General features: G+C 40.5%; 1 protein-coding gene and 1 pseudogene across 1 annotated transcript in view; one reads left to right on the top strand and one right to left on the bottom strand.

The window, feature by feature from the left end:
- ADAM17 (ADAM metallopeptidase domain 17) overlaps nt 1–12033 on the bottom strand; it is a 37027-nt gene extending 24994 nt beyond the window's left edge. Inside the window, exons 1-2 of the mRNA XM_039888084.1 lie at nt 11749–12033; nt 2509–2641 (exon numbers count right to left, since the gene is read on the bottom strand). Coding sequence (XP_039744018.1) covers nt 2509–2641; nt 11749–11845 — 230 coding nt within the window. The 5' untranslated portion in view covers nt 11846–12033. The remainder of the gene's footprint in view (nt 1–2508; nt 2642–11748) is intronic.
- LOC120622256 (uncharacterized) lies at nt 8982–9100 on the top strand (annotated as a pseudogene).
- Nucleotides 12034–12313: the final 280 nt, after the last annotated feature.

Here is a 12313-nt window from a genome sequence, read left to right as displayed (position 1 = left end):
TAAATATTTAAGATGAAAATTCTGTAAAAGAAGTTACAAATTTCTCTTCCTTATACAGAGAGAAGATAATAAGCAGATACTGTTTAACATTTTCTTAAAGAATCAGAGTCATGTGTGAAACATGAAAAAGTAGTATATAAGGCTATGGCACTATTTGCCCCTATAGCAAGGATTCTACAAGCCACCACAAATCTAACTTAAAAAAAAAAAAAACTCAGAAAGTTAAAATTTCAGTTATCATTTTATAGTTTCCCCTTCTCTTCTATTGCTCCTACTCATTTCCACTATCCATCCTTCACCAAAGTATTCATCAGCGTAGCAGGAATAATACAAGTTTTGGAGTCGGACTTGTGTTCAAATTCTTTATCTTTCATTTACTAGCTGAGTAACCTTGGGCAAGTTACCTAACTCCTCTGAGCTTTTTTTTTGCCTTCAAAAAGGAAGTAACAAAAACTTCTGCGTAGAGTATGTCAGAATTAGAGATAATACATGCAAAGTACCTAATGAAGTAAATTATACAAAATAAGCACCTGATAAACTGTAGCTATTATTATTATCACCACTGTGCTCCAATTTGCTATAGGCCTGCAAGCTAGATAACCAATATTGCAATATTTTGACATGAAATCTAACAGAAAGAAATTATTTAAAAATTACCTAAGGATGATGGCAATAACTAGGAAAAATAAAAAGATACAGTAAAAAGATATTTGCACAAAATATTAGTTACACATGTGATAAATATACTAAGCACTACAATTCAGTATGCAAAATGATAAACCCAAAAAAAAAAAAGGTAAAAGGATATGAAAAGGCAAACAGAGAGAAATAAATGACTATAAACACATGAAAAGATGCTCAATTTCACACAAAATGAAAATCAAAACAAGTATGAGCTATCACCCCCTTTCAGAAGGGCAAGAGTTAAAGGCTGATAAAACCTAGTGCTGGCAAGGGTAATAAGAAACAGGTAAACGCATATAAAGCTGCTGGGTGAATAAACTGATCTGACATCTTTAGGAGGAAACATGGTATCAATAAACATTTAGAATATGTGTATACTTGACCCATTCTCCTTTGAGGAATGCATCCTATAAAAAGACCTAGACAAGGAATATTTACAAAGATATTCAATTGAGCATTGTCTCTTACAGAAAAAAATCACTTTGGTTTTTAAACAATATCTTTAGGGTACTGGTCAATAAATCGTTGCAATTCTATGCAACTTATTTATGTGGCTGTTAAAAATAAGGTAAATCTGTTATCCCTATCACGTACATATGCACAGATCTAAATGCAAAAAATATGCATTAAAATCTTTTGGAAGTCTGTGCCGGAAACCTGTCTGCGTCTGAGAAGTGTGACTGAGTTGGGAAGAAGTGAAAACTTCTTATACCCTCTGTAGTTTGTTTTTTAACACCAGTCAACCTTCCGTATCCACATACAGGGATTCAACCAACCATGGATCAACATATTTATTAAAAAGTTACATTGTTGCTGGCACGTACTATGTAGTTAGGCCTATTAAGGTTGGTTGCATCTGTACTGAACATGTACACACTTTTTTCTTATTATTATTCTCTAAACAATACAGGTAACTATTTGGATAGCATTTATACTGTATTAGGTATTATAAGTAATCTAGAGATAATTTAAAGCATACAAGAGGATGTAGGTTGTGTGCAAATACTATGCCATTCTATATAAAGATTCTTGAGCATCCACTGGTTTTGGTATCCGCAGGGGATTCCGGAACTAATCTCCGCAAGCCTCTGAGGGATAAGTTTATTATTTTTATTGTATAAAACATTTGTTGGAGAAGGCCTATCCTACGAGTAAAGAAAAATTCAGCCCATTTATGTTCTCCCAGTGTTTTTTTGATATCAGTAAAGCTCCCTAAAAAGACTGCAGAAAGAGGCCTATAATTATCTAACAGAATTACATCTGCAAAACAAGAGACACTAAAATTACTGCCCACATAGACCACATCTAACAATTTATGCTATGATGTGAAAAGTCTAGACCCAGCTCACTACTAACTAGGCTGTGGGGTAGTGAACAAAATCCTTTAACTCTAAAACTCAGTGTCTTCATAAATAAAATAAAGGTAGTACTTAGTACTCAACTGATGGTTCTAAAGTTGTACAAAAAAACAAGTATTATAATCATTCGATTAATTAAAATTCTTTGTTAGAGTCCATATATTATTACCATCATTAATATCTTTGAAATACCCATTTAATTTTTTAAAATAATCATCAGCATGAATTTTAGAATAAGCCATACACTATGTAAGAATCACAACAGACTAATTATATCAATTACAAATCCTTAAAACTGTAATTTCCTAAGACTTCAGCAGAAACCCATACATACCTGAAACTAATATATGACAACTATACTAAAAAACAATAAATAAATAATCAATCAATCAATCAATGGAGGGGACTTATTTTTCCACTTTTGCCAAACCAAGTCCCCTTGCCCCAAATCAATCATTCAAATTACCTTTTCAGCGCTGAAAAGGTGAGTAGTGTTTCCAAATGCGTCGAGGCCTGTAGATCCCTTTTTCTTACCGAGTGCTGCTGGATATTAGATAGAGAGAGGATATCGTAGTCTGAGAGCAAAGAATCAAGCTTTTCTGAAAGAGAAGTAAAAAGGTTATTAACACCTAGACCCACCAACCAACTGTAATTTACTAAAAGGAGAGTCAGACAACAAAGTCTTCCTAATATAACACATTATGAATGCCCTGCTCACAACCTATGAAGTAGTCTTATAAAAACAAAAAAACAAAAAAACACAAATTGAACCTGAACCTAATCAAGATCTAACTTCTAGTTTTTAAAACATAAATGTCAAATGTTGCCAAGTTAAATAACTTTAGGAAGCAATCAGCCACATCCAGAACGTTAGAATTTCTGCAGAACACATAACTCATTTCTTTAGGAAATAAATGGCTTGGGAAAGAATGGAGGGGTAGAGACATAATAGACAAGAACACAGCAAGCGAGCCAATGTATGAACCTTTTTATATCCTAGGTCAAAAGAAACCAGTTTAAAGATATTTGTGACAGCCAGGGAAATCTGAACATGAATCCGTGTTCCATTAAATGCAGATAATTTCGATATCTCAGAGTATCATATGATGCCATGAGTGAACTTCTAAACTGAAGGCATTACTGGCTTGTTTGTTTAGAAATTCTAAGATCAAGGTGGCCAAATCCACTGGCCCACTGTCAACCTGTCCTCCGTCAATTCCTTATCAGCTGATGTGTATAGTAACAAAGAGCAACAAATGTATAAATGGCCTGAGCAAACCAAAACTGGGAAAGCAAATATTTTACAGAAAAATCGCATATTCCAAATTAAAGAGTAAAAAAAGTGGCAACATCCCTATAACTGCTACTCTCAACGGATACGGCAGAGTAGCAATCCAATGGACACCAGGAAGAAGACGACCAAACTAATTCCTAGAAAAAAAAAACATTAGTTATTTTACCAGACTTACTTGGAACCCAAGAAAAGCAAAGATGCATTGCCCCAAGATAGAACAAGCACGAAAAGTTACTTGGTAGAGAGCAAGAGTAAATACTGTAAAGTACATGCTATCCCTAAGTAGGTTTCATCAACAGCAACTCTGCTGCCTCTTCCAAAATCAAGAGGATTCTTGGAATACAATTTTGGTGACTTAGTCTTTGTAGAAACTGCCTAAAAATATTTGAGCTGAAGCTTTCCTTTTCTCTCAACAAATATTACTGCAGAAGCAATGATATTCAAAATCATTCCTCTGGACTTAGAATGTCTTCAAAATACAGTAGCAGGAGCTCAAAATACAAGAGTATTGCTCCTGAGGTTAAATGTGCTCACAAATCCATGTTCAAAAGAAAGAATCGACCCAATAATCTTCTTCTTTCCCTAAAAAAATTTCCTCAACTGGTTCATCAATTTACTCATTCACTGCTATGTGCCAGGCACTGGTCCAGGTAGTGAGATAAAGCATTAAACAGAACAAAGTCCTTGCCTAACAGTATTCATTTTAGTGTGAGAGACAGACAATGCAAAGGAAAATACATGTCAATGCCATGGACTTAAAGCAGGATAGCTGAGAAAGGGGGCAGGAAGGGCCAGTTTATAGACAGGTCGAAGGAAAAATGCCTCAGAGTATAAACCTGAAGATGGCAAAGGTGTAAATTTAATCAAAGTCCGCTCAAGGGTCTAACTCAAAACAAGACTAAAGAAGGTGGCAGCAAATTTCACACTTGCTGGGTACCGCCCATCTTCTGTTAACAAAATTTCCTCTTACATTGAATCCAGAGAAAAACTGTTTCAGGAAGCATGAATCACTTTTATGCCTATGGACGGTTAGTGGTGGTTTGGCCTTGCTAATTATAATGCTTAGCAGCACCAACAAAAAACCTTCGAGAAGCTTACCATTTACTCAACAATTTTTGAGTGTTTGATACAAGACACCACACTAGGTGCTTTTATGTTACCTCCACAAACATCTCTAGGGTATTATCTCCGTTTTACAGATGAAGAAACAAACTCAGGGAGAATATCACAAAGCGAATGTAGTACAGAACCAGGATTTGAATTTTGGGCCTGCCTGGCTGAAAACACCAAGCTTTACTGATGTCATACTTGTGAAACCCCTTAAAAATAGTCTAGCTCTTCTTGGACCTTCTACTTCTTGGCCTCTTACTTTCTGACCTGTCCACAAAACATGATCTCGCCTCCCTCCGAATTCTGAAGCCCTTTTCTTATATCTTTATTCTGGCACTTTGGAGTTACGTCTGTCTTATCTCACGGATTTATGGATTATAAAGTGGCCAAAAGGGAACTCTGTTTTACTCACCACAGGATCCTTACCTGACAATACCCAGCAGAGAATCTTGCACAAAACAGCACTCCTATGTTCACAAATTGCACACATTTTCAAGGCTGAGATGCTGATTCAATCTTTCACTCTTCAACTTCCTGATACAGGTTAGTACACGCACCCAGTTTCATTCAAGATCATAATCACTCCTACTGACTGAGAAACAACCTCAATACTGTAGTTTCATTGTCAATAAGGTAGGTCAGTGGATCTCAAAGTGTGCTCCCCACACAAGCAGCATCAGCAGCACCTGAGAACATACTAGAAAGGCCAAATTTCAGGCCTCCTCTCTATCCTACTCAACCAGAAATTCTTGGGGTGAAAACCAGAAGTTATGTTTAACATGCCTTCGAGGTGATGCTGATGTACGTTCGAGTCTGGGAACCACTGGCCTAGGCTAAAGCAGGAAACAGCAAAGAAAAAACCTCGAACGCAAAGATGTTCACTGTCCGGCCTTGCATTATTTTTATTAACAAAAATCAGAAACAAGGTAATAATTGGGAAATAGGTAAGTTATAGCACTTCTAAATGACAAAAAAAAATTGACAATCATTTAAAATGCTGTTAACGGGTTTTTAAGAACATAGTAAATACTTATAATACTAAACAAAGGTGGATTTAAAAAAACTTCAATTGCATGATTATCTATTAATAAAAAATAGATCTAGAAAAAAATAAGAAGAACAAGACAGTAACATTGCTGGTTATCTTTAGGTGCACTTTCTCTATAACGAGTACTTTTTAAATGTAGCTTGCTAAAGCACTTTAAAACAATGTTTCTATTTTAATCTATCCTCTTTTAATAACTAGATATCTCAAAATGGATGTCCTGGAACCATTCCAAACAACATGGTAAAAGCACTCCCCTGTCCAACAAACTGACCTGCTCTTGCTACTGGTCCCATAACCTCTCAGATACTCAGTATTTCATTGCACTTCATTTCCCAAATTTCAACCATTGGTAGTCTCAATTTTCTATAGCTTTTTTTAAAACAGAATTTATATTTCCCCATCTCCCGAGAGATTGTATCCTTTATCCATACCCAAATCTCTCAATAAACTTAAGTATAAACCACTTAACTATCTTAGCTCAGTGTAGGGTCATATTATTTTTAAAAACTCCACGATGGCTGTCCAGCACTCTCTAGAATGAGAACACCTTCTTTCATTTCTACAGATTACTCCAGCAATCACCTGAAACTACTGAGCTTTTCTCATTTCAGCTGGCTACAAACACGAATTAGAAAACAACGTAACTCAAAAGGTCAGACTAGAGTACTATATTATATAGGTGGTCCCCTACCCATCCCTCCCTGTTCTCTGCCACACGCTTTCTGTCACTCGGTTTCCTCTATCTAGTTGTCCTTAGAGACCCTACCCTTCTTCACTGCTTCTGTACCTTTTCCACCCTCACCCCTTTCTTGCATATACATTCTGTACTTAGTTTTTCTCCCTTCCCCCAGACCTCACCTATTCATTTATTCAATAAATATTTATTGAAAACCTCCTACTTTCCAGGCACTAGGGATGTAATGGAGAGAAAGAGAAATATACTTCTGATGCTGACATTGGTGGAAAGACCGCCACGTAAAAATTATTATAAGTACGTCAAGCGCCAAGGAAGAGGAAGCTGGAGAAAGACGGAGCAGGAGCCGTGCCCAGTGAGCCAAGGATGCTTTCCCAGGGACACAGCACTGAAGTTAAGAACCAAAAGTATGAGGAGGAAGCTAAGAGAAGGGGAAACGAAAGGAGGAGGCTCTAAGTAGAGGGCATAACATATGCTGAGGTCCATGAGAAACACAGATCGGAATACTCCTCAGAGAAATGAAAGAGCTCAGACTGGAGAGCCGAACGGCACAAAGGGTGTGAAGAGTTCTGAGACTGGAGAGAAAGGCAGAGGTCTGGTCATTAGAAGCCATGGACCTAAATTAAGGATTTGGCCGTCGGATAAGGGCCACAGCTGTTAGAGAAATTTCACTGGACTGCAGTGTGAAGAATGGGCGGAGGAAAACAGACTAGAGTCTGGGAAAGCAGCTAATAAGCCGAGCAATCCAGGCGGAAGTGACAAAAAGACCCCCAAGTTTCTGGCTTGGGTACCTGAGTATACAGTGGTACCACTTCACTGAGATTAATAGAAGCAGGTTTGGAGGAGGGATTGATATAAGAGGAAAGTGGGATGCTGACGCATTCTGGAGTCCAGACTACCTGTTCCTTATATGCAGTCTGCAATTACACTGGTCACTTACACAGGACTCTTTTGCACCACGTTTGCAATTATGTCACTGAGAAGTCATACAGTGATTTTAGGCGAGGAGAGTAAATGTTATTGTATGACTTTCAACACTGACATCAGCGGTAAAAAGCAGTTGATACTTTGTCCCTTGTATTTGTTCTCCAAGAATAAAAGCTGGACCTTCAGCTTTCTGGATGTAGGTGTGGAGTGGCCTACAGAAGATGTGATAAACATTCCACCCACCCTTTTCATCCGTAAATTGTTTTGTTCTCAGGATCAGCTCTTGTGGCCGCTGACTTTGGTGTCATGACGTAAAGTATACCCATACTGTTTTCATCGAGCCCAGAGTCAACATTTTAAAAATAAAACTGACTTTTAAACAATGAAGTATTGTATGAGAAGCATCTGGGAACATTTGTGGACTTTTTTCTTAATTCCTCTTTTCTTTGCAATAAATTCCATTTCGTGGAATACGACTTGAAAGTATGATGCAGGACCCCTGCAGCTCTCTGCTCACTCTCAACAGCTGCTGCACGGAAAACAAAGTGTTCCCCCAAAACGACACTATCAGTGTCATGCTCCTACTTCTGGTGTCAGAGTGGAAAAGATAAAGCCAGGACTGCTGTTAAGTGCTTATTCTGCTTGTGCAGAAGACACACGAATCTGACTGCTCTTCGGCACTCCCCAAAACAAGCAAAACAAGGGGATGACCTGGCCTCGTTACTGGGCAGTAAGCCCTGGGCGTGGGTGAGGCCCTCCTTGGAACTCGGTGATGAGAAAAGGAGAGCACTGATCTCTGCTAGACAGCGGACCCAAGAGCCTGGACACCAAAAACTTGATTTCATGGCTGTATACCAATTAGGGAGAGTGGAGGATGAGCAACTGCAAATAATTCCCTATTAAGAGCTCTTCACGAGGGCTGAGACTTAACCCAGGCCAAGACTCTTCAGCAAGATCAGTCACATGGAAACTAAGCCCAAATGAAAGTCAGCACAGCCCAATGGAACCTCTGAAGAAACCTGGATAGGTCCATAAGGCTCTGTAGCTGAGAGGGATACAAAGTCAGGTTAGGCAATGAGACTGCTTTCACGGTCTCCAGCACCCCTGCCTAGTCCCAGACTAAAATTTTCATTCTTCAGTCCAGCAAATAGAAAAGTCATTTTGGACATGTCATATGTGAAGTGCCCGTGAACACCAAGGTGGAAGCATCACCTGGGCAGCTGGATACATGAGTGTGGAACTTCGGTGAACAAGTCTATGTCAGGAATATGATTAGAACACAGTCCAATGTAAGTGAAACCAGGCAGATGAGACTTGTCAGAGCCTACAACTCATGTTAAAAGGATAAAAAAACCAATTTCTTTTTATGGTAAAAAGTGGCGGAAAATACCCATCTCTTTGGTTGGTTTCAGGATTAAGTTAAGGGATATACGAAAAAGCACTTAATTTCACTTCCTTACCTCGGTGAAACCTATTCTGGTCCCTCCTTCCCTACCAATCTTTTTCATACTTTCTTCAAATTATACTTCCAACTAGAAACACCATCTCTCAGAAATAAAGATAATGAAGACTCCAAAGTCAACCACACTTGGCCTTGAAGGACACCTATGCTTAAGGTTCTGGAAAACCTTGTAAAGGCCAAAAGGATTTCTTCAGTTTCCCCGCCATGGCTCTCTGCTTAACTTCTATCCTAGAAATAAAATTTATCTGACTGTATAAAGCAGAGTTGCATTAACACTCCCTTGGAACAGTTAGGGTTACGTGTTTGAGTTCCAAAGGAATGCAGCCTGTAAGCAAAATTAACATCAAAAGAGGAAGCCAGATGTCAAAATACTTAGCAAAATGGTGCTGTCAATAATGAGAAGTGACTGCGGCCATACTACCCTGAACAAGCCCAATCCTGTTTGATCTCGGAAGCTAAGCAGGGTTGGGCCTGGTTAGTACTTGGATGGGAGACCACCTAAGAAGACCAGGTGCTGTAGGCGTAAAAAATAAAAAAAATAAGGGACTGTAAGCTGACAAGGTCCTTGCAATCTGTGAGGTCAACCAAGGGTTGCCTCACCTAAAAAATAATAATAATGAGAAATGAGCATTGCAATGTGGAGAATCCCCACACCAATAACCTCAAGGTAAATTTCTAAATATATATTTCAGATACAAGCTTTCATCCCTCATCTGTGACCTATATATTTTCCTTCCGCCCACTACATCCTCATTTACTAAAAGTAATACAAAGGGAAACTACTTTCGAAATCAAAGTGAGACTTATACGCCCCAGCCGCAACTTCAACAAGATATCATCCTGACTAAGCTCACATGACTCATAACTTTCCTAAATTATGCAATTCATAACAGTTCAATTAAAATCATTTTGGGTGACCTATGGAGTACTCCAAAAGCCAGGATTCTCTTATATATTTTGTCCTTCGGAAAATGTCACATCCCTAACCAGTATTTAGTACTGTGGTTATGGTAACATTTATAGGATCAGTAGGCTAATGAACAATAAACCATGCTCTTTATGAAATTATTCATTGGTCTTGACCGATTAAATCTAAATAATAGTAGAGTTAAAGTTAAGCAACAAATTATACCCTGAGTGGTCAAACACACACGAAAAGTCAATTCTCTTCAAAAGAAGAAAAACCCAAAAGACATACATTCATCACTAACTAAGTGAACCTGACAACTTGCTACACCTTTCTGAGACTCAGTTTTCCCACCGCTTTAAAAAAAAAAAAAAAAAAAAAGACAAAAAAACTAAACACGATCCTTAGGGTTCATTTCAACTCTTATGGTCTCTCAGTGTTCCCGTCAGGGATTGGCTTACTTTCCCTCTTCGCCTAACCTTAAAGTCTGGGCTAAAACATCATCTTCAGGGAGCCATGGTTCATTTTACAGGCTAGGTTCAGTGCCCCTTCGTGATACTACAATACCTGCAAGATTTTGTGCTCTATTACTCTCCTCCAGATTGCTTTAGAATTGTCTGTTTGGATCTCTCTATTCCACTATGACAAAAGCGTTTTGAAGATGGATTTTGTCTGATCTTGGTATTTCCAATGCCACACATAATATGTGCATACAGTTTGTGTTCTTCAAACATCTGGTGAATAAATGGGAAAGTCTGTGCATTTTTCTGGCATTGGTGGTCTGCACTTCACAAATAAAAAACACGTGGTCAAAAACACCCTTTATGATATCTCAATGTTGTTGGTAATTGATCTAGAATATAAGGTTTTCCTCTATCCTATGTGCATCCCTAGCATTCATGCTACTTATTTTTCCTTCTGTGAACAGAATAATAAAGATGAAACAGTTGTATTATAGTGAAAATTTTAAGCTTTCAAAATGTTTATTTTTATTAACATTAATCCCTATGGAGCGGATCCTTACCCCAACCCTCTCCTTCATTCTAACCACCCGTATCTCAAAATTTTCCTTCAATTTCTATTGTGCACTACCTATCAAGCTCCCTTGGCTTTCATTAAACTAGTCACCTGTAATCCATTTCAATTTGAGATAACCACAAAGCAGCTGTTCAGGTGAGAATATGCAACACGTTTAATAATATCAATGACAATTTCTGCCCATTAAATTAAAAAAAAAAGGAATTGCCAGGTAAACTAGTGCGAAATTTTTAGTCGTAAAACTGACATGCTGCTTCAACCTGCACGATACCGTATGATGAATCATGACGGGATTTGGGAACCGACAGAACCGTGAAAATTCGCTGAAGCTACAACTTTGCACACTGGGAAAACACGTTTCATACTTTATTACTAATTAATCAAACTACCTCATATGTCAACTTTTGAAAGATAAAGAACCCTAACAGAAAGTATAAGTTTACACAAACTAACTTCCACCAAACTTCGAATCTCTTAATGTTACCTCCATCCTTAAAATTCAATCTCTTCAGAAAATCTAAATAAGAACTTTCTTTCTAGGTTCAATATTGATCAAATTTCTTTACCATGGCAAGGAAGGCATTCACAGCAGCATCAATCAAGAGTCGGCGTGGCAGATTTAAACGCCGCCACCACTCCTTGCCTACCCCGAGCACCTCCGACAAGTTACAACTTAAATAACGAAGTAGATGCTTACGATGTTCACAAAACGCCAATTCCAAGCTGAGTTTTCCAATCGCCGCCTTCCAACTAGATCGCTGCATAACCACCTCCTACGCTACAGCAGAAATTCTGGTTTGCCCCTTGGGGAGCCAGGAAGGGCCGTGGAGCTGTGGGCTCTACTATCCTCCCCGCGAGTCCTGCCGTGGGCAGGAGCACCTCAGTGGGGCAGGGACATGCACCACGTCTCCCTTTCCAACACGAGCCAGCACCCCCCACGACCATTTACCTCTTTCTGAACACAGACCCAGGGAGCAGGTTCCCAGGCCCCTCGGGTTACCACCGGGGGCCCCCCTCCACATCCCTTCCCATTCAGAACAAGTCCGTTCCATCCAGTCCCTAAACTCCGAGTGCCACACCCCCTTCATACACTGAAAACTTCGGGACGCGCCACAGTCGTCCCACACCCCGCCCCCAAACACCTGACCCTGCTCCGCGGCTCTTTCCTAGAAGCAGCGCGCTCCAGACGCCCGGCGCCGGCCTAAGCCAACCCACTGGGTCTTTACCGAGTCGCTGGGGGGAGCTGAAGCCCGGCTCGTCCGGAGGTCGCGGCGCCAGCACGAAAGGAACCAAGCTGGTCAGGAAGAGGAGACACTGCCTCATGTTCCCGGCCCGGCCACCGGCTCCACCTCTCTGGGCAGCCTTCGCCTGACGGAGGTTCGGGACACTACTCACATTGGGGGAGGAAGGGATCTGCCCGGCCCCTCAAAACCCTTTTCCCTCCCGCGCCGCCTACGGGAAGACCAGGGCCGGGCTCGAGGCCCCGGAAGTGCAGGCAGCGTTTCAAGAGACCGGCTCAGCCCACTTCCGGCCGTCACCGACGCCTGCCCTGCCCACAGCCGGAAGCCGAGCGCCGCGCGGCATGCCGGGAGGCCCTCGCTCGCCCCGCCCCTCCGCCCGCCCCCTTCCGCCGCTTCCGGACTCTGCAGGCGCCTATCCGGACGCGGCTCGCGACGTCCTGATTCGACCCAGCCCCGCCTCGCCTTTGTCCCGGGGTGACCGCTGCGAGGGAGGCTGGATCTCGTGAACAGGCCCTCGGGCACGTCTGGCTTTCTCCCTCGTTTGGTCCCC

This window comes from Pteropus medius, unplaced genomic scaffold (genome assembly GCF_902729225.1).
Source record: "Pteropus medius unplaced genomic scaffold, Ma_sr-lr_union100, whole genome shotgun sequence".
In the NCBI taxonomy this organism is placed as follows: Eukaryota; Metazoa; Chordata; class Mammalia; order Chiroptera; family Pteropodidae; genus Pteropus; species Pteropus medius.
Note: the sequence above shows the minus strand (reverse complement) of the source record. Positions and strands in the feature narration are given on the sequence as shown.